This window comes from Nannobrachium achirus (genome assembly GCF_963921795.1).
Source record: "Nannobrachium achirus genome assembly, chromosome: 15".
NCBI classification, from domain to species: Eukaryota; Metazoa; Chordata; class Actinopteri; order Myctophiformes; family Myctophidae; genus Nannobrachium; species Nannobrachium achirus.
Genome location: NC_137822.1, coordinates 29,975,181 through 29,998,685, shown reverse-complemented (window position 1 = coordinate 29,998,685; position 23,505 = coordinate 29,975,181). Strand labels below are relative to the sequence as shown.

General features: G+C 43.4%; 1 protein-coding gene across 1 annotated transcript in view; it reads left to right on the top strand.

The window, feature by feature from the left end:
* Positions 1-23,505, top strand: part of plppr1 (phospholipid phosphatase related 1) — a gene marked incomplete at both ends in the record, with an annotated part of 70,263 nt that overhangs the window by 5,167 nt on the left and 41,591 nt on the right. Inside the window, 1 exon segment of the mRNA XM_080743024.1 lies at positions 13,808-13,996. Within this exon segment, the coding sequence (XP_080599150.1) occupies positions 13,808-13,996 (189 nt within the window).

Here is a 23,505-nt window from a genome sequence, read left to right as displayed (position 1 = left end):
TTTCATGGTGTATCACCTTTAAGCATTGGTCAAACATCTCCACGAACTGTAATGCTGGTGTAATAACATGACTAACATACTTTAGGAGTTCAGGGCAAACTTTCATTAGATAAATAATTAAATCAAGTATGTACTGATTATTTTGATATCAAACTTTGAGAAACGACCCTGAGCCAAAAAAGGGCTTTGTTTCTCATACAATACATGATAAAATAAAATTGAAACCTATAAAGTTAAGAGAAAAGGAAAACATAAAAGCGTGGGGCTCATAAAAGCCTCGAACAAAAGATAAATGTGATAGACACACTTTGAATAAGACAAATTTACCTGAAAGGTAAAAGATAAATAGAATACTTGATGAAGAAGCTCAAATGACACAAACTCTTTCATCACACAACAGTGACTTTCTCAGCCACAGCGCTTTCAAATATCTCTGTTTGACACCAAAGCTGAAAATCTCCTGCCAGCTGGATGGATAATTTCCACTGTGCAACTTGTGAGCCAGGGAAGCAAGAAGTTAAAGGAGACAATAATCAATTTGATCTCAACAACGAAGCTAAAGACAGCAAGCCCCAACAAGTTCAGAACCATACTTCGGCTAGCCTGTTTATCAGTTAAGTTACTATGAAAACCTCCACCGGCTGTCTGTCAGTCCCTCTGTCTGTCCGTCACGTCACGTCACGTCACACTTTTGGCCCTATTCTTATCTCCGGCACCGTTGCCCCTATCCATGCCAACTCACAGCACACACACTCCTTGGCTGGCAAACCACAGCCTCCGCCCCTGATTTCTCACATGCCCCTCTTCTAGCACCACCATGAGGTTATGTATACATGCAACGGATTTGTTCCCCTGGCATCACAGGGATCTCCATATCTCCATATGTGGGCATAAAAGGGATTTGTTCCCCCTGGCATTACAGGGATCTCTCTAACAGGGCATCATTAATATTGATGACATCAGGGAACTCCATATATGGGCATAAAAGGGATTCTGTTAGTGTGACATCACAGTGAAGCCAGAGCGTGATGTCAGAGCGGCAAACCCATTCTGTTAAGAGTGGTTTCCCTGACATCACAGTGACATCAGAGCATGATGTCAGAGCAGCAAACCCATAGACCGTAAAAATGTGTACACGTCTACACGTCCAGACAGACGGACACGGACAAGCTGTGACGTTTCTCATAGTAAACTGCGACCTTCGGTCGCAATAATAACAATAATAATACTCTTTTTTTCACTCAAATCTCTTTGCAAAAAAAAAAGCAGATCTAGATCTGCTATTCTTTGGCAAATGTTCTGCCCCAGGATAATAGATGTTGGAGATATTTTTGATTACCGCAATGATATCGTAAATCACTATTTCTTTGGTCACAATAATCATGACGTGACATTTTCATATCGTCCCATCCCTAGTATGCATGCCATCTACTACCATCAGCTATTTGTTGTCAGTAACATGTTGTGAGCTTGTAGACTTTATTTTAGCTATTTATTTGCACAGCACTGTTGTACAAGGGCCAAAGTGGTTAATTCCTTCGCATGAAAAGCAAAAATAAAAACATTTTAATAAGGCTTTGTAACATAATCAGGTTCATGATTGACAAAGCTTTGCAACTACAGTACTTTGGCTGGATACCAACTACAGTATTGGTCTTGAAGGGATCGTTGGCTGCCATTGGCATTATGTCTTTGTAGATTAAATTATTAACAGACTATTATGAATTTCAGTTGATGTGATTTGTTGAGGATCATTTGTCAAATGGGTCGTTCAATGAAGTATAATTAGCCTTGCACACAATTTATAGCTGGGAGATAAACATATTATAAATGGTTGCACAGTTGTTACACTCAATATGGAATCTCCTTTTATCCCGTCTTTTGCGGTAGATAGCAAGCTCTTTATCAATATAATTTTCTCTCCCGTTCACTTTCTCTCACTCACTCACTCACTTTCTCTCTCTATCACAGGGGTCTTCAACAGGGGGTCCTCAAAGTTACTACTGGGGGTCCTTCAAATCTTTGTGTGATAGAAACTTTTTTTCTCCTTTTTTATATAACCACTTGAACCCTAACGTCCATATTCTGAGAACTTACTTTAGCCAAAAATAGCAGATCTACAAGCTCACAACGCCTCGTGCTGCGAGGCATTGTGAGCTTGTGGAACTGGGTGGAACTGGGTTACTAGGGCCCAAGGTGGTGGGGCCTTTTATACTTTAGCTATTGAAAAATAGCAGATTTCCAAGCTCACAGCAAGTACAGTACATTTTGAAAAGTTGTGAAAACGTGTGCAAATCTTTGAATAGGCCCTATTATGTATTTTTTTAAGCGAACGTTTGTAACTCAAATTTTGCTTCTGGGGGGTCCCTGGAACAAAATATTTTGAGATGGGGGTCCTTGGCCTCGCTCTTGCTGTCAGAAACAGAAGAGGGTTGAGGGACAGTGTTGTCAGGTGACTAAACCCAAGCATCCTAATTGGAGCAGCTGCATGCGTGCAGTAAAGCTGCAGTATAGGCCTTCATATACGATTGTGCTTTTCGTGTAATGCAGTGTCTGCTGCTTTCCTTTGATGTTTTCCACGGCCGATGCATCAGAATCAAATTCCTAAAGGCTTCACACACCCTCTTTGTGTGAAGTGATTGTGCACACTCAATATCCCATGATCCTTTGGGCGATGACGTCATCGGGAAGTGAAATTCTCAGTTGGCTTCAATGCAATCCTCAGCAGTAAAATGGCTTCATCTTGGAATTTATCTCCAGATTGAGTCGATTGTCGGGAAACGTCTCTTTTCTTTTTCTTTTCTTTTTTTCCCCACTGGGCCGTAACTAAGCGATAACCGTCGTGATAAGAAGTTTTCTTTTCCGCACGAAAGTTAAATCGATGTTTCAACAGCGTGAATTTTCACAACATGAACACGTCGTGGCTTCCGTGGGTCTTCAAAACAAAGTACCACCAATGGAAAAATCATGGTGCAAGCTATCTAAATAATTAATGATATACCTAGCACTAAATGTGTTAAAAACTGTCTGGGGTGTTCACAAAAGCCTGAGACATAATTAAAATTACCCTTTTTTAAAGTGAAATATCCCTTTAATTTAACACGCAGAGTGTAAACAGTGAGCGTAAACAATGGACTGGAGATAAAATGTTGAAGACACTCGTATGCTTTGAGAGCTTATTAAAGATATGTTTTGTTTTTCAACGTTTTTTTGCGGTGGTACGAAATAATTTAAATGGGTCGATAATTGTTGGGATCAGTTTGGTCCCCACTTTAAAAAAATGGGGTAACTCTATTACATTTCCATATTGATGGGAATGAGCAGGTAGACGGAGGCAAGCTGAATAGGTCTGCAAGGGGATACATCAGTATGTGAGCTGCAAGTTTGACATACTTGGCTCCAAGGCCATCCGGAACAGCACCACAGGTTTCTTTCAGCTCAGAAATGGCATGAAGACATCCATCCACGGGCAGGATTTTTTTTTTTTTTTTTTTTTTTAAGAAAAAGATCCATTGTGAATGTTGGTTGTTGGGGAACCAGCCATATTATTTGAGTTTGTATCATGAAAACCAGATAGAGGATAAATGATTGCTAAAGGCTTGAAAAATATGTAGATCAGGGATGATTTCATTGTCAACTTTGAGCTGTTTTATGACGTTTTTATTGTTTTTATTGAGAAAGTGATTTGATTTATTCCAGAACTGTCTGGGGTATTGGAAGTCATGTCTAAAGCTCACGCAAATCAGTACACAGTATGTCTACACTCATGTCATCAACATGGATCTGTCCCATATAGCGCCACCATCTGGCCGATTCTTTCAAACACATTTTTGGACACTGCTCCTACACATTTTGCGCTAAAATCACGCTGCGACCTGACGGTCGCTTATCTCCCGATTAGGGAGTCTTACTGGTTATAGTAGTTGGATGCATTCCTTGTTTTGGTCTTTTGCATAAATGACTTTAGTTTTCCCAGTTTCCCAGGGGTTTTCTTTGGATGTACGATATGTGAGGAGAGGAATGTAAGGAGAAGTGATGAAAGGGAGAGCAGGATGAAGGGCTAGAAGAAAGAGGCAGATTAGAGCAGTGGTTCTCAAACTTGTCAAGGACCCCTAAAGTAGCCTATTTGGCCGTGGACCCACATGTGAATATATCATAAGCCAACCACACAGGATTTTGGTGTTAAAAATGTCAAAAATATTCATTCAATTTTCAAAGATTGTCAACATTTAAAAAAAATTAAATAGCTATGTATATTTGGAGACCACGGACCAGTGGTCACTCTGAGAGTGTACAAATGGAACCAAATGGACCCATAAGGGTACATTTGGTTCCATTTGTCCTCTCAGAGTTACAGCCACATAAGTGTCCATTTGGTTCCTAACTATCCATCATTTATCTGGGGACCCCCTGGAACCCCCTCAAGGACCCCTGGGGGTCCCCTGACCCCACTTTGAGAACCATCGGATTAGAGTGAAGCAGGGGTGGACTGGGCAAAAAAAGTTAAGTTAAGAGTTACAGTAATTTTTGGGCTGGGCAAGGGCCAAGTGGAGAGGGCCAATCCTTCAGTAGCACAAAGCAGAGAGACATCACATGATTGGCCCACTGTCTTGTCTATCATCTGAATACTGGCCTAGTAGCCCAAACACAGGCTACAGTGGCCCAGGAATCCCACCCAAACATCGCAAGCTTGTCGATCTTCAATGTTCGGTTCGTGCCGGTTGTGGTGGGCTGGTCTGGGGCTCTGGGCCAAGATGCCAGGGCTGAATTTATGTCCTAGTCCGGCCCTGGAGTGAAGCATCGTGGTGGCTACATCTTTGTCCTCTACTCTGATCAGATTATTCAAGGTAATAATGTATTTATCATTAATCTAAGGTGCAGAGACGAAGGCTGTGGGCAAAACATCACTCACAAAATAAAAGGATATCACTTCCATGTAGAGAGTGTGCGGTTTCTCCTTTTGCGTCATTAAATTCCCCTCTACTAGCACCTCAGGAGACGTACCTACCCTGTGTGTCTTCTCCCATCTACTAAGTACCATTAATCCAACCTAAGAGGCTTTCTGCAATATGTGCATGAAAAAAGGGAAAGCCAGCCACACCGGCGCATATTGTGAACGTAGAGAGACCAGTTAAAGCTACCGCGTGCTGAGCTTCATTCAAAGAAGCTGTCACCTCTACGAGGCCCAGAGGAAGCAAACAAATCTTATGCCAATCATGAATGTGGGCAATTCCCACAGTCAGCCGCGGGGATTTATCTCCTCTCATCTTAACTTTCCTTTTTTTCTTGGAGCACTGCCGACTTGAGGCAGAGGAGCTTCGAGCATTTGTATTGTTGTCAGATTTCTTTATTTTTTTAAAGATGGTTCTTAAGCTATTTCTCATTTGTATTTGACAGTATTGCAGAGGGTGATGGGACAGAGAAGATGGGGATCGAGAAAATATCCCTGATCCCCCACCTATAGGTGACGCAGGCCATGGGCTAAATTTAAACCCAGAACATCAGACTGGTCGCAATACTGTACTGTAATTGCAACGGTCCTGATTCTATTCCCAGCTGGAGACCTGTGTTGCACGTCAATACTCCACCCACCCTCCCTTACCCTTCCACTCCTGTCTTGCCGTTTCTGAATACAATACCCTGGGTTAGGAAAAGGGCAAGAAAATACGGTTTATTATTTTTGTTGCAAGACCTGTGTTTGTGAGAATAAAACACAGCTGTGGCATTAACTTCCTGTCCACTAATTGTGTAATCTGCTAGGTATACTACAATTTAGGCATTTAGCAGACACTTTCAATCCAAAGCGACTTATAATAAGCAGGTAATACATCAATATAATAAGCAAGATAATGTCAGTACATCAACAACAATACATAGGAATGCATAGGAATATCAATCTAGAAAAACAATAACATAGGTAGACCACATCAAATCAGTACAAAAACGTTTCTAAAACCTAAAAATGCTATCTAGCTTCATGTGTGGTCATCCAGGGAAGGGGAGTCTTCAGTCCACGGCTGAACACATACTAGCACACAATACTACCAGGGGAACACCATGAACATTGCATATTGGTTCTGATTCTGATGCATTATTGGTTCTAAGCTTTTGTGTGTGTAGTGTACTGTAGGGTAATAGTGTAGTGTCAGCCAATTAAACCCTATATACTTAGCTGAACGGAGTCCCCAGGTGCTGTATACTTCTAGGCCCCTTGTTTTTACCCCTATAAACGCTGCGGTGAAAACAGCCGATCTACTAGCTCATGGTCTGTGAGCTGGTAGATCTGCTAGTTTCACCTAATGTTTGCCTATTTCCTTCCTGTTACGACATGCCCAAAATAGGGGTGCTAAAGGTTTCGTGTGGTTAACAGGCAATAGACCGGTCAGGGAGATGAACGGATCGCTTTTGGGGTTCTGGGGTTAGAGAAAAGATTACAGAAAACTCTAGTCAAGATTAAATAATAATAATAAAGTGGGACAACTACAGTATAGCGTGGTTACCCTGTAGGCAACCAGTAACCACACTAATTATCAATTTCACTCGATAAGGTGCCAGTACCTTCATGAGGGGACACATGTATGTGTCTAACATGAAACCAGTGGTTCTCAAGGTGTGCCGTGAGACAAGTCCAGTAGTGCCTTGGGATTTTGTGACAGAACCTTATTATCCCATTAAGACCTGGAACGCATCTGTGTCGCGTTAGACTTTAACCATTATTTTATGCTTTAGCTATTGAAAAATAGCAGATATACAAGCTCACAGCACGGTGCCACGCTGCATGCTTGTAGATCTATTTTTGAAAAATGTTGAAAAAGTCCTTATTTTGACCCTATTCTATGAATGTCTTCTTTTCTTAATCCTTCTTCCAAATCACTGGTTCTCAAACCTTTTCATGTCAAGGACCACCAAATACCGCGGACGCACCATCTCCAAATATGTTGTTCCAGGGACCCCCAGAAGCAGAGATTTGAATCACAAAGGTTTGCTTTGAAGCAAAGATTTTTTCAAAGATTTGCAAAAAATGTAATGATTTTTCAAAAATGACAGATATACAAGCTTACAGCGCGGCACCGAGTGCCACGCTGTGAGCTTGTATATCTGCTATTTTTCAATAGCTAAAGCATATAATAATTCCAGGTCTTTGCAATATACAACTACACCAAAAATTACAAGTTATTTTGTGCACACTCATTTCCCAATACTTGTGGGAGCTGGCTACTTCTTTCCTACCTTGTTGTTGGGTTGTTCGCCTGGGAGCCCCACAGGCAGTGGCTGATTGTTATGACAAGACGAAGATTTCCCACCGCCCCGTGCAACGCAATCATGTGGCATTCATTCTCAATCAACAATGGATTTGTGTGCCACACTAAAGAGGATAATGGATTTTTATCTCTCTTACTATAATGTCTTGTGGCTTTGAAAAGATTGTCATGAACAGTTTATTTATTGTCATATCCAATTATATTACAGTATTTCTTCCTGCTGGAGTATTATCATCTTTTAAAACATGATTTTTTTTCCCTCCCTATCTTACCAGGATAATTTGGAAGCTCTAAGCAGCTTTTAGACGGAGCTTGTTATCAGCGAAAGCCATGACATGTTTGGTCCTCTCTGTCGCCTGCTAAACGGCTGTCTGGTATTTTGTAATATGATAAAGAGGCAAGGTGGTTTACAGAGCCATTTGTTCCAAAGACGGCCAAAGTGGGAACTTAGCATTATGTATCTGTTTTAGCAAAGGCTTAAAAACCTCCTATTATTAAGGATGGGATGATGTGAAAATGTCATATCACGATTATTGTGACAAAAGAAAAAGCGATTTACGATATTAGCGCGATGATCAAAATGTCTCCAACATCCATTATCCTGGGGCGGAACATCTACCCAAAAAATTGTCGATCTACAAGCTCACAACGCGTCGCAAAAGCGACGCGTTGTGAGCTTGTAGATCGGCTATTTTTTGGCAAAGACATTTGATAGAGAGTGAAAAAAGACTGTATCAAGTACGTATGTTATAAGTACCTTTTACCAATTATAGAGGGTTTAAATGGTACCGGATAATGCAGCTCGGCAAATAAAAGATCCCAGTGCATGACGGAGGACGATTTCGCGATAACTTAAATCTCCACGATACGATTATCGTGAATGTTTTTTATCATGATAAACGATAATATCACGGATCGTCCCATCCCTACCTATTATCCTTTGTTATCTTATAGTCCTATGCTAGCCAGAAGCGGTCTCAGTAGACCTGTATGCTACCATACACACGCGCACACGCCACACGCAGGAGTGCGCGTACGGTACATACAGTACACGTATGCTCTCTTTCTCACCTGGACTTCTCTCAGCCATCTGTCAATGGCTTAGGGGTGCCAGCATTTCCTCCCCACACTCGTTAACTAGAGTCCTCCTGTCTTGTCTGTGTTCTCCTGACCGTGCTACCCTGTTCCCTGGGCAATCTAATTCACACAGTGTTTTAGACTGGGTTAACAGTCGTGACCTGCTCCCTGCAAATGAGTAATTAAAAACACATTTTAAGCAAAAATAACACGTTTGTAGAGGTTAATTGATTTATTGGCATTGATATGGTGGTAGCTGAGACATACGGAAAAGGGAAATCAATAATCAATCAATGTATTAATTACCATGACATAGATCCAAATATTGGCTAGATACCTTTAATAATTGCATTGATCAGAAATTGATATTCCAAAGCACATAAACAAACACAAACTAAGTGGATTTAGCCAAACATTACGAAAAATGACATCTTTCTGATGATTTTACTCTTTGAAAATCCCTATTTGGATCCACAGATCCAGTTCAGAGTGCATCTCCTCCATAATTCAAATAGTTCTTTGGGGCATAGAGTTCTTCAGTTCACTTTATTCTGGACACATTTGAAGTATGTGTTTGGGATGTGTTACCATATTCAGCTATTAAATTGTAGGTTCTGTTCACAAGCTCGCCTCTCCTTGGCTGCTGCTGTAGCCTGCTCTATGTGCAAGCCAGTAGCCATGCTGTGTACTTATTGTTAGTGTGACATGACTCCCCCCATGTGGTTGACATCAGCACTGCACGATTGCTGTGTTAGAGTCACAGATGGCCTGTGTGTGTGTTAATGGTATTGCAGCTTTCCAGGGGTCAGATCACACCAGAACCCTTCTGTTTCCCCACACCTGTGGTACTCTAACATTTTCATGTCGAGGACGAGGACCCCCAAATGAATAGATTTGTGTGGTTAAAATGTAAAATATTTGGAAATCTTCCAAATGTGTCCTGACTCCTGGGGCTCCCCGGACATCACTTTGTAATTGTAATCGACTGCTCTCTCCACTTTCTCCCTCTCAGCTCTCCTACAGTCTGTCTCTCCTACACTGTGGCTGTGAAGCTTTCCTGCCACGGCTTTCTTACCACCTGTCTCTCCTACAGTTTGTCTCCTTATCAGCTTTCCTACAGTCTGTCTTTGCTACACTTTATGCCGCTTAGCTTTCCTACTGCTTGTGTCTCCTACATTGTCTTCCCTCTTGGCTTTCCTAATGTATTTAAGGGAAACATGCCAGTTTGGAATGGGCTGCCCACTAAAGAAGAAACACCATCATATTACCTCTGTTGTTGCTTTTACAAATATAAACCCTTGTTTGCAACTTTGTTGCCATAAAAAAGTTAAATGTTTTGTGTCAAACAAATTGTAGCAAATTTTACACAAAGAACTGGAATGGATTTTTAATGATTCTTGAGAGAATAATTTAGGTTTTTTGGTTGTTGCCAGAACCTAATGATATCAAGGCAGTTGTGAGAACTGCTGCACTGTGCAAACTGCAACGTGTACAATGTACATATCTGTCAAGTGTGTTTGCATTGTCTCTTTGCTTTTCTCGATGTGCTTTGGCAGAAGCCTAGACTGTGTATTTTATTTATTGAGTAATAAAGCTGACAGGGAGACAGCATGGAAGGGGAGAGATGAAGCGCTTACAGTAGAAATATGGGGACATGTGGTTCTGCCCATGTACCAGGATTGTGACCGCTTTATGTTATAGGCAAACGTGTTCAGACATATTATTTCTTCTGAAATCAGCAATAGCTGCTCTACAATGTCACATTGTGTTGCAAGTATAGTGCTTAAGTGGTTAACCATGTATGGCATTTACTGTAGTTGTCACTCTTATCCAGATCAGCTTGCAAATGAGTAGCTGAAGGATCATCACATTCATCTTTGGAACAACACGCACACATTAGCATGGTTTCATTGTTGCAACAGGTCCCGCCGTTTCCATCCCTGGTGCACTGGGAAGTGGGGGTACTCTTACTGCTGGTTTAATAGTCTGAAGTTTAACTGCAATCACCGGCAGTCTGTAGTGTACCAGCTCAGTGGTCTTGTGGTTAGAGTGTCCGCCATGAGACTGGGAGGTTGGTGTTCGATCCTCTCGTATGGGTCATACCAAAGACTCTACAAATAGGACCCAGTGCCTCCCTGCTTGGCACTCAGCATCAAGGTTTGGAATGGGATAAGTCCCTGTGACATACTGTACTAGTGTCATGTTCAGAGGATGTAATGTACATCAAGCTGCCTCGCGCTAAGGAAACAGGAGATAGGCTCCTGCCCTATGGGCCTCAGGGCTTGGCAAAGGCTTGCTTGTACCGGCAGTCCGCAAGGCACTGACACACTGAAAGCATCAGATGCTTGCTTGCGTCATCAAAAAAATCCATTGTTTGGATGGAGGCCTCCAGTGCGGCTGTAGCCACACTGAAGGCATCAAGTGGGTGCATCAAAACGTGTTGACCCGTCTCCAGAGCTCCGTTCTATTTCAGAGCATCACAGACTATGCTAAATAAGTTGGAGTGTGTGTGTGTGTGTGTGTGTGTGTGTGTGTGTGTGTGTGTGTGTGTGTGTGTGTGTGTGTGTGTGTGTGTGTGTGTGTGTGTGTGTGTGTGTGTGTGTGTGTGTGTGTGTGTGTGTGTGTGTGTGTGTTTTCACTTCTTTGATCGTTCCTGGAACACACTTTGTAATTAAATAGACAATGGAGACCTAAAACACCAGATGAATGAAACCAGGCTTTCTTTTTTTTCTTTTTTAGATATGGCAATTATTCTCAATTGCAATGTCAACAGGCTACAAAGATGGTTCTTGTTGAGATCTATGAGTGAGGACTTGTGATTCATTCAATATTGCTTCTGATAGCTCAATATAACGATGCCCCCCCCCCCCATTTTTTTTTGTCCGTTTTCACTAATTGGTGTTAACCTGGGGACTGTAACCAGAGTGTGAGAGGAATTTGAAATCCCTTAACACCACCTGAGCTCTTATTAATTTCATCTAGTTGCACTTTATCCAAGAAAAGCATGGACCTCGTTCAAGCCCACAGGTGAATGCAATTAACTTTATAATAGAATACAGAAGACGTCTTATCAGTCAGCTTAGCTCTGTCTAAATAGATAACTAATTGTCTTCGCTATCATAATGCTCAGGGTAGTATATTCACCATAATCTCCATTTAATATGGTTTATACCAAATTACCATGGTAGAGTGCAGAACACCAAATTCTGTCTTCCAGTTTCTCTCTCCCCTCTTCTTTCCTAAGACATTAACACATAAGTATAAAAGCTTCTCTAGCCCCTATAGATCCCAGAAGTTTTGTCTTAAGGCAGTAGAGGAAAGGCCATGGGGTCAAAATCAGTAAGGTTCATCCTCTAATCTGCCTATTACATTATAACTAGGTAGGGCTAGGTGATATTATGGACAAAATATATTTGTGACTAAATTGATGTAATATTTTCTTCCAAAAATAGCAAAAATACACAACACGTGTGAGCTTGTTGATCTTGCAATTCTTTTACTGTATCTAAAGAAAAGAAAAGAAAATCAAGGGAACAAAATCCCAAATGGTCTCATATTGATATATTGATGATATAACTAGACGACCAGGTACCAAACTACTCTGCATCAATGCATGTCGGGAACAGTACAATTTGGTAACGCATGCATCACCCGGTTATGGAAAATCTGTTGTTAGAGTAGCTTTTGTACCCGTCTGTGTACCATTTTTGCCCATATATAGAGATCTCTGTATCTGTCTGTCTGCCTGTGCCCCTTTTATGCACATGTATGGAGAACCCTGATGTCGTCAGTATATGGCATGCCCATTGTAAGATATCATACCCAGACCTAAGTATATTCTTTTGATCCCTGGGGTCCATGAATGTGCACAGCAAATTACATGGCAATCCAGCGAGTAGGTTCTGAGAGATTTGTTTGGGACCAGCTTTGTTTGGAGTACAGACAGATGGTTGCCATCATTAGTGCCCAGACTCTATCTTGACAAAGAAGTAAATAAATAAAAAACGTTTCTGTTGCTTGAGAGTCTCTCTTCCAGTGTCTGTTCATTTCATTATCGGTTAACTACAGATACCATAGAAGAAGAAAAAGACTTCTTTGGCCTGCAGCTGATTCTGTAAAGCGAACAAAAAGGGGACGGAGACAAAAGGGGTGAGATGAGAGGGATGAGAGGGTGAGGGAGAGGAGAGGAGGAGTAATTAGGATGGGGGGGGGGGGGGGGGAACAGTAAAAAAAAAAAAAGCTTGACAGAAAGAATGAGGTTTTATATCGTCGTTGTCGGGTGAAAACCTTGTATGTCCAAAAACCGTTCGTTTTGCATTTTCCATTTTAAAAATGATTTAAACTAGTGAAAACAGCCGATCACAACGCCTCGCACTGCGAGGCGTTGTGTGCTTGTAGACCTGCTGTTTTCACTACTTTTGTGCGACGGCCTTGTACGATGAAGCAGGGCTTTACTTTGCCAAAGAACATACAAATTTGAAACTTGGAGATACGAAGTTTCCACCCGACAACGACGATAACATACATTTGACAAGGGTTGTGAGTGTAGAGATAGCGGAGGAGAGTGTTTCGGTTGCTTGGTTCAGGGCCAGTATGCTGTGTAGCTGATCATCATACTGTAGCTCACATACAAGAGAGACAAAAGGATGGTCCTCAGTGCACGGGACTAAACATCTAAACTATATCCTCTCCCTTTCTTTGGTCTTCCAAACATCCTTCTCCTATCTCTGTCTTCATCACTCTTTCCTTAAAATATCTCCCTCCCCCCATATGTCTCTCCTAATTTTCAATCCTTTTTGCTTCCAAACATTTCTTTCTCTCTGTCTCTCTCTTTTCTCTCTCTTTCCACACCTCCCTCACTCTGTCTATCCGCAATAGAAGCTACTGTCAGTGTCAATTATTTTGTTACTGATTATTCAATAGTTTTTTTTTATTAACTGAATAATCCAGAAGTGTATTTCTATTATAATTGTTATACTAAACTGCCTATCTATCAGTCAAATAAATCACCTAACCAAATGAACTCTAGCGTTGCTATTATGTGGCAAACATTTGGTGAAAATAGCCTACAAGCTCACAATGTGTTGTGCCGTATTGTGAGTTTGCAGATTGAGTATTTTCAGCACCGATATTTAGTGTGAAAACAGGAGGGATTCACTCTAGTATAGAGCACTTGGGGACTTTAACATTGATTATTCTATTATCTGTTATTTTTTTGTATTGTTGTTGTCGGGTGGAAACCTTGTATGTCCAACACCGTTCATTTAAAAAATGAATAAACTAGTGAAAACAGACGACCTACAAGCACACAACGCCTCGCATCGCGAGGCGTTGTGTGCTTGTAGATTGCCTATTTTCACTAGTCTTGTGCGACAGTCTTGTATGATGAAGCAGGGCTTTACTTTACGAAAAAACTTACATATTTGAAAGTTGGAGATACTAACCCAAAATGCTGTGTGTTTTTGCAGCTGGTCATCATGTCCGGCACGGTGCTTCTGGCCTACTACATGGAGTGCACGGATCTGTTCAGTGTGCACTTGCAGGGCTTCTTCTGCAACGACGCTGAGCTGATGAAGCCCTACCCGGGTCCAGAGGAGGCCAGCTTCATCCCTCCTCTCATCCTTTACTGTGTGATCGCAGCTGCACCCACTGCTGTGGTGAGTACACAAACACACTATAGAACTCCACGCCAGGTGTGTGGAATTCAGCCTTTTTTGGGGACAGAATTGAGTGTGTGTATATGTCACAGTGTTTTTGAGATTCAGTAAGATTGAGAACAGGAGCGCTCGTTTTTGGGCACAAGGTGGAGCAGGCGGAGCCTCCTTCAGGGAACTAGGAATAATTTGACTGAGGTTAGGATTAGGGTTAGGTTTAGGCATAGTTTTACTGAGGTTAGGGTTGGGGATTAGGATTAGGTTTAGGCATAGTTTTACTGAGGTTAGGGTAAGGGGTTAGGTTTAGGCATAGTTTTACTGAGGTTAGGGTTAGGTTTAGGCATAGTAGCTGTATGGCGACTATCGGAGCAAACTTATTTAGTCACCGAGAGGCTAAAGTCGGGGAAATGTTTACCTGCCAGACGCGCTGTTTGTTATGCTCATGAAATCACGGCTCCAGGGTACTGCGTTTTGTTCATTTATTAACGTTTTAAAACAGTTCATTTAATGGCGTCATACTTTAAAAGGAAATCAAGACATTACATTGTTTGTGCATAAGACGAGCGGTCAGCAAAGTGTGACTTCCCCGTTCACCCCCTCTCCATTCACTGAAACCTGCGGGCCCGTGAACAGCTGACTTTACTACTACGTGAGTGACGTAGCCACCAACACCACGTGACCGATCCGTGAATGGTGATAGCAGTGAAACCATAGCGACCCATTCAAATTCATATACCTGTCACCAACATTCCGGCCCCTAATTATTACACATAATTACACAGTAATAATTACCAATGCATCAATTCATAATGGGAAAACAATACATTACAATTTTCTTCGCCCTTTTTTTTCTCTTTTTCACATTTCTGGGCATTTTCTTTTGCGATTTTCTTTGCGCAAGACGATCATAGTTCGTTAGTCCATTGCAGGTCTTGGTTCACTCTTCTCGAATCGAACCCCACCCCCAAAATCATGTCAATTGAAAGTCACGCAAAAGTCAAGGAAGTCAAAGTACTCCAATGTCTTGCAAAAGTCAATTAATCCATGTCCATGGAAACGAAGCGAAGCCTTCATGCCTCCGTCGATTCCTGAAGAATGCAGATCTTTGACACAGGTCTGCAGAGAATGCTGGTCCGGGTCTTGATCCGGACCTGTCGCACAAGTCCATTCCTGTCTGGCATTGTCTCTGTAATCCTCCCAATGATCCAAGAATTCCGAGGTGCGGAATCGTCCATTATGAGCACTATGTCTCCAGGGATAAAGTTCCGCTTGATCTTTGTCCACTTCTGTCTTTCCTGCAATTGTGGCAGGTACTCCTTAATCCACCTTTTCCAGAATAGATCAGAGATGTATTGCACCTGCTTCCATTTCCGGCGTGCATAGCTGTCCTCCTTGTGAAACAGACCAGGTGGTAAACTGGGCTTGACTTTAAGAAGCAGAAGATGATTGGGTGTTAAAGCTTCCAAATCATTCGGATCTGTGGATTCTTTAGTGAGAGGTCTACTATTCAGAATTGATTCCACTTCGCAGAGTACTGTATGGAGTCCCTCCTCATCCAAACTTTGTGTCCTCAAAGTGGAATTAAGAATCTTCCTGATGGAACGAATTAACCTCTCCCAGGCTCCGCCGTGATGTGATCCGGTAGGAGGGTTAAATGTCCACTTGATTCCTTTCATCGAGAGCACGTCGTTGATCTGCTCCAAGTTCCATCCTTCAATAGCTCGTTTCAGCTCACGCTCTGCCCCGATGAAATTAGTGCCATTGTCAGAGCGCAGCTCTTTGATCTGTCCTCTTCTTGCAATGAAGCGCCGCAAGGCGTTGATGAACGAATCTGTGTCCAGAGATGAGGCAACTTCAATGTGTACGGCTCTTATTGTCAAACATGTGAAGATCACTCTGTATCTTTTCACAAGACTCCTGCCACGCTTGATGTCAAATGGGCCAAAATAGTCAACTCCGACATAAGTGAACGGAGGTTCTCCCGTTGAAACTCTGTCACCAGGTAAGTCTGCCATTTGTTGTTGACCTGCAGCTCCGTGTAGCCGACGACAAATGACACATCTAGAAATGATCTTCCTTATGGCAACACCTGCAGCGGGGATCCAATAGCGCTGGCGCAGCCTCGACAACATATGGTTCCTACCGCCGTGGCCAACTTCTTGGTGTATTTGACGTAGGATGAGGTCCGAGATGTGGAGATCTTTAGCAATTATGGCTGGATGTTTAGACTCTTCGGGCATGGCAGCCTTACTAAGTCGGCCTCCGACTCTCAACACACCATCTTCCAGTAATGGACTGAGTCTGTAAATGTGACTGTTCCCTTTCACACACTCTCCCTTTTGGAGGCAAGAGAACTCTTCAGGGAACCTTCTTCTTTGACTGTACTTGATTATCTCCAGTTCAGCCTCTTTGATTTCTTCCAATGAGAGACATTTCTCCTCGTCAAGAAAGTCTTTGTGTCCCGTAACCTTTAATGCTGGCTGAGAAGCACCTCCAGTGACTTCTCTCCTCTTCCTGTTATCACGAAGTAAGGTTCTGAGCCTCAGGATCCATGCCATCACTCTTGTGAGATGTCTCCAAGATGAGCTGCGGTTGATCAAAGTCATCACAGCATCATCCTCCTCTTGTTCCACAGAGACAGTGGCAGCTGACACCTCAACCTCTGGATCTTCAGGTGAAAGTTCTCCCAAGTGGTCTGGGTTAACATTCCATGTCTCCTCTGGCTGTATGAGAAATGGAGGTCCAGATATCCACGTGTCGTTCTTAAGGAACAGCTCCGCCTTCATGCCTCTGGAGGCAAGGTCTGCAGGGTTGTGTGCTGTATTCACATACCTCCACTGTGAAGCATTGGACATCTTGAGGATCTCTGTAACTCTGTTCGCTACAAAGATGCGAAATCTTGAGGATTCGTTCTTGATGTATTTCAGCACAGAAGTACTGTCTGACCAGAAAACACTGTCTTGCAGCTGCAGTCTTATCTCCTTCCTCCATAGCTTGTCCATGCGAGCTGCAACGACTGCTGCAGTCAACTCCATACGTGGGATTGTCACAGGCTTTAAGGGTGTCACCCTGGATTTTCCCATCACAAAGGCGATGTGAGTCTGAGACTGGTTGTTGCGCAACAGCAGGTACGTGACAGTACCGTATCCCTCCTCACTTGCGTCAGCAAAGTGATGCAACTGGGCGCTGGTTGCTTCTCCAAAGTTGGACGGTTTTAAACATCGTCTGATGCTGAAGCCCTCCAACAGGTGTAACTCCTTGAGCCAATCAGCCCACTCCTGTGCCACAGATGTTGGTATGACATCGTCCCATCCTAGCCCCTTCCGGCATAGGTCTTGAATGATCCTCTTGGCTGTGAAAACCACGGGGGACAGAATTCCAAGAGGGTCATAGAAAGAGCTGACAGTAGAAAGGATTCCTCTACGTGTCAGTGGTTTGTCCTGAAAGGTTATACTGAACTTAAAGGTGTCTGATTGGACACACCAACGCACTCCCAGTGCCCTCTCAACTGGTAGGATGTCGTTGTCCAAATCCAGGTCTTTGACCTCCTTTGCTCTTTCCTCCTCTGGTATCGCTGCCAGCACACGGCGACTGTTGCTCAGCCATTTTGTTAAACGAAAGCCTCCCATGGAGCAGAGGTTTACCAAGTCCTGGTAGAGGGATATGGCTTCATTCTCTGAGGCTATAGAAGCAAGGCAGTCGTCGACATAGAAACTGTGCATGATGGTCTCGAACGCCTGCTGGCTGAAGAGCTGTTTGTTGTCTTCAGCGCACTTTCGGAGAGCGAAATTAGCACAGCTTGGTGATGATGTTGCGCCAAACAAATGGACAACCATCCGGTATTGCACCATCTGTTGACTGAAGTCCCCATTGGGCCACCAGAGGAATCGAAGCAAGTCTGCATCTGCTTCTGGCACTCGAACTTGATGGAACATGGCCTCAATGTCAGACATCAGAACAATGGGCTCCATCCTAAACCTGGTCAAGACTCCAACCAACCCGCTTGTCAGGTCTGGTCCTTGCAAGAGATGTGCATTGAGCGATGCACCTTGAAATGATGCTGCACAATCAAAGACCACACGGATCTTTCCTTTCTTCGGATGGTATATCCCGTGATGAGGGATATACCAAACCTTTCCGTCACTTCGCTCCAGTCCTGTAGTTGGCACTCTCTCAGCGTATCCACTGGAAATCAGGTTTTCCATAAATGCAGTGTAGTCCTTATGGAAGGACGCATCCCTGCTAAGCCTCCTCTTCAGGTTGAGGGTGCGTTGCTCAGCAACTTTACGATTGTTGGGCAGGATTATAGTTTTATCCTTCAGCGGCAATCCAACAACGTAATGGCCGTCAACCAATTTCACAGTTTCATCAGCCATTTCCAGAAATCTACAATCTTCCCTTGACTGCCCTTGCAGTTCATCCTGGCTGTTTTCAGGGAAATCTGACTTGAATTGTTGGTTCCAGAGCTCGTCAAGGGTGACAGCAGAGATTCTGTTAACGGTGATAGCGGACTGAGTCACCGGATCGTCACTGCTGTCTTCTCCAAGTGGTCCATTTACGGTCCATCCGAGCATTGTCTTGACCGCATATGGTCCTCCATCAACGCTTCGGATGACCTCCAGCGGTTCCAAGGCTCTGGGAACATTCAGGCTTATCAACATCTCCACGTCTGCATCTATCTGTGGCAGATAGACATGCTTCAGATGAGGCCATTTTTTTAGATCTTGCTGTCGTGGGATGTTCCTTCTGTTAACAGGCATCTGATGTTGTGTGAAGACTTTGGGCAATTCACAGTACCAGTCACTGTCCAATCCAGCGACTTCCAGGTCAGATGCAATGCGACTGTCAACCACCTTTTCTTGGCCCATGGTACGTAAAAGGATCCTCGTTTTCCTCCCAGAGAGTCCCAGTTTATCCATCAGACCCGTCGTGCAGAAGGATGCTGAACTCCCTGGGTCCAGAAAGGCATAGGTCTCCACTGACCTTTGACCTTTACTTGATTTAACCTTAACTGGTACGATGGCAAGCTTACATTCTTGATCACCGGCCCCAGTAAGACCACCGGTTTGGATTTCAACTAGAGCTCGATCCACTGCTCTGTCTGAGTTTCTCCTGCCTTTCTCTGCATCACCATTCTCCTTAGAGTGGATGTGAAGTAGGCTAGGGTGTCGTGAGCCACATATCTTGCAAGACAGACGTTCCCTGCATTCTCTGCTGATGTGCCCAATGCACAGGCAGCCAAAGCAAACTCCATTCCTTTTCAGGAACTCCATCTTCTCACTGTGAGCTCTACTCTCCAATAGAGTGCACGACTCCAGTTTGTGTCCATCATTTTTGCAGAAAAAGCAAGTCTTCCCATGGTTTTCCTTAAGAGCTTCTCTTTCGACAGTTGCAAAGGTTGTGGCAAAGCTGCTCCCTCTAGCCTGAAGACGAGGTACAGGTTTAGCTCTGCCACTTTCTTGGAAAGCCCCCATCGTTGGAGTGTCTTGTATGTCTCCAAATACAGGGTCTGTAGCGATTCTCACTTCACGCTCAATAAAGTTCACAATATCAGCAAACATAGCTCTTTTGCGAAGTCTTTCTTGGATGTTACATGCTTCTGTTCGCCACTTGTCTCTTAACTTGTAGGGCAGCTTCTTGATCACAGCGAGCATGTTTGCCGATGTATTCAGGTCACATAAGTCGTAGACATCTTTCATGGCATTGCAGCATCCGCGTAAGAATAGGCTATACGCTTGCAAGGCTTTCCCATCCTCTGACTTGATTGCTGGCCATGCAAAGATTTTGTCCATATAGGCAGATGCTATGACGTGCTCATTTCCAAAGTGCTCATGGAGTAAAGCTTTTGCCGTAGCATATCCAGTGCCGTCAGTCATGTGTTGGCAGCTTCTGACTAACTGTTGAGGCTGCCCCCTGGTGTATTGCTCCAGGTAGTGCAGGAGATCAACAGTATTGTCAGTCCTCCCTTCTATGGTCTGCTCAAATGACTGCACAAAAGCATGGTACTGCAGAGGGTCACCGTCGAATAGTTGGACGTCTCTTTTAGGTAGCGAGGCAATGCATTGCTGGTGCACCAACATTGCAGTTATTTCGTTTTGCTTTTGCATTATAGACATAATGTTGTTCTGTTCAGTGCTGGCGTTCCTAGTAACAGATTGCTTGTCTCTGTACAGAGACAATGGGGGCCCTGTAGCCTTTGGGACCATGCTCTGTCTCTGTGTAAGTGCTGAGGGTTTCTGGAGGTATCTGGCTCTATCAGGCTGCCTTTGTTTTGGCCTTGTGCCTCCAACACCTGCAGGTTGTCCCCTTCCATCCTTATATGGTACAAATGTCTCTGCATTAATGTTGAGGCCCTTTTCAAAATAGGATTCCATTCCATCCAATTTATGAGAAACAGCACTCCTCACTCCTGACTGAGCGGTTCTCAAAACGTTCAGTTTTGCCGCCGATGCGGCTATGTCTGCGTCCAGTTCAAGTTGTTCCTTTTGTTTTCTTATTTGATCTGCGTCCAGTTCAAGTTGTTCCTTTTGTTTTCTTATTTGAGCTTCCTGTTCTTCAAGGGCATGTTTCTGTTGAAGCAACTTTTGTCGAGCCCTCAAAGCGGCCATATCAGCCTCTGCTTTGATGCGCGCAGACGCAGTCGAGGAAACTTTTGATCGTATAGATTTTGTGCCACGATTTTTGCTGCTCTGGTTTGATATGCTGTCAATTGGTCTAATATCCTCCTGGGCATCATGCACATGTTGTGGCTGAGGCACAATCACATCCACATCTTCCGCACCACCATATTCTACATTTTCCTCTGGAGAAATATCATAGACCTGGTGTGACTGAGACACATGCATTTCCACATTTCCTACAACATGTTCTCCTTTTTCCTCATCAGCAGCCCCATAGACAGGGTGTAACTGAAGCACAGGCATTTCCACCATTTCCAAACCATGTTCTCCATTTTTCTCCTCAGCAGCCCCATGCTGCTGGGGCCCTGCAGGAGGCCTGTTGTGAGCCTCTAGCTGAGGTCCTCTGGTTATTAAGAACCAGGCATCAACGTCCTTAATGAAACCATTTTTATATTTATTGACTTTGGAAAACCATTCATTTTGCTTTTCATATTCCTCATTTGGAATCAGAGGCGTTAAGGAATCATGCAGTGCATTGGAATCATCAGACAATCGCATCAACATATCAAGTTGTTCTTTAACCAGTGAAACATTTTTCTCATCTTTCATGAGTTCTTTGGTAGAGGTTATCAGAGCCTTTATTTCATCCACTTTCCTTTTGCGTTCCTTTTGAATTGATTCAATTTTATTTCCCAGGGCCTTTTCAGTGAGCATTATTTTCCTTTTTTCCATGTATTGTTTCCCAACATTTGAACCAACATTTGTTACACTCATTTTGAATGCACAGCCAAGTGATCAGATTGAGAAACAGCCAAAACACAGCAGCGCATGCACGTTAAGTTTGTCACCCACACAATACAAGCTTGGCCCGGCGGGCCGCGAAACATCCACAGCGTATTTGACAAAATGACAGTTTCCACTCAGCGGCAGAACCAGCACAAACTGTTCCAAACGAACGACTTTTAGTTCACTGCAGAATGCAACAAGTTTGGGTTACATTACCGCTGGTCCATTGATTGATGCGCTCCAGTCCTTTGTCGTTGCGTGCGTGCGTGCGTGCGTGCCGTGCATGCAATCATTCCATTGTGTGCAGCATAGCCACATTGATCGCTTGCTCCGCGTCCAATGCGTGACTTGTCGGGTCCTTCCGTGGCTCCAAATCCGATCCGTAGTGTCACGTTTTGCTGACAAATGTATGGCGACTATCGGAGCAAACTTATTTAGTCACCGAGAGGCTAAAGTCGGGGAAATGTTTACCTGCCAGACGCGCTGTTTGTTATGCTCATGAAATCACGGCTCCAGGGTACTGCGTTTTGTTCATTTATTAACGTTTTAAAACAGTTCATTTAATGGCGTCATACTTTAAAAGGAAATCAAGACATTACATTGTTTGTGCATAAGACGAGCGGTCAGCAAAGTGTGACTTCCCCGTTCACCCCCTCTCCATTCACTGAAACCTGCGGGCCCGTGAACAGCTGACTTTACTACTACGTGAGTGACGTAGCCACCAACACCACGTGACCGATCCGTGAATGGTGATAGCAGTGAAACCATAGCGACCCATTCAAATTCATATACCTGTCACCAACAGTAGCATTCACCAGGTTTGCATTCACCAGCGTGGGACTAATGGAAACCATGGAGGGTAACAATGAGACGTGGGACCAATGCAGTCAAATGCTCTACCACTGAGACATGGGCTTCTTCCAGGGACTGCCCATAAGGTGAACTATAACAAGCGCTCCTTTCCCAATCTTACTGGTTTTTCAAATATACTGTAACATATGGGGTGGCAGTGGCTCAGGGGTAGAGTTGCCATCTTAAAACACGGGAGGGTTCCCTAAGGGTTCCCAGTTTGATCCCTGCCTCCCCCAGAGTTAGTGTCGAAGAGTCCTTGAGCAAGACTCTGATCCCCTAGTTGCTCCCGGTGAGCAGGTTGGTGCCTTGCATGGTTTCCTCTGCCATCGGTGTTTGAATGTGTGTGTGAGTGGGTGAATGCAATGCACAATCTCTGTAAAGCGCATTGGATAAAGGTGCTATATAAATGCACCATAAATATATATAATTCAACTTGTAAGTTAATGCCCTACTTCATCTTCAACAGTGTCACACACTGTGCGATTTTATAAATATTAAAACAATGACGTATAAGAAGTATAAACAAGAGCTTGTGACTAAATAATTACTACATGTAAACCATTTCTTTCCTGAAAAGTTGTCGTATTGGATATACAATGTTTACTTTGTGCCCAACACTGACGACATGCTATTGCCGGAAACCATTACCAAACAAATTAGCAGAACTTATTTTATGTGTCTTAAATGTTTTATTTGTCTGTTGTTTACCAACAAAGAGGTGGTACTATATAATTTACCTTGTGCCTCAGGGTCACATCAACCTAAGAACTACTGTACTATTTCTTTCCCTTTGCTGTCAACAGGCTGCAGTTGCAGCTTGCAGCAGCCAGATGTCAGTAGTGCTCTTTACCTCTTGAACCACCATGTATTGACAGACCATTGCTACATCTATGCCATAACCTCACACAGACATGATACTGTCACCAATCATCCAGGTCAGCTCATTTTTTAAATCTTAGCCTGGCAGTCAGGTAGTCATGATGTAGCCTAGTGCTTGTTAGTTACTAGTTATGAATTGCACACACCCTTAGACAGACAGACTTGCGCACACACACACACACACACACACACACACACACACACACACACACACACACACACACACACACACACACAGTATATGTGGTACGTAAGCAGGTGGTCAATCAAATCAACAAGTCAACTACAGTAACTAACTATAGCTGAAAGGTTTACAGATCTATAGCTGTAAGAAAAAGCCTTGTACTGGCCTATTTAAATGGCATTCGACAAGCC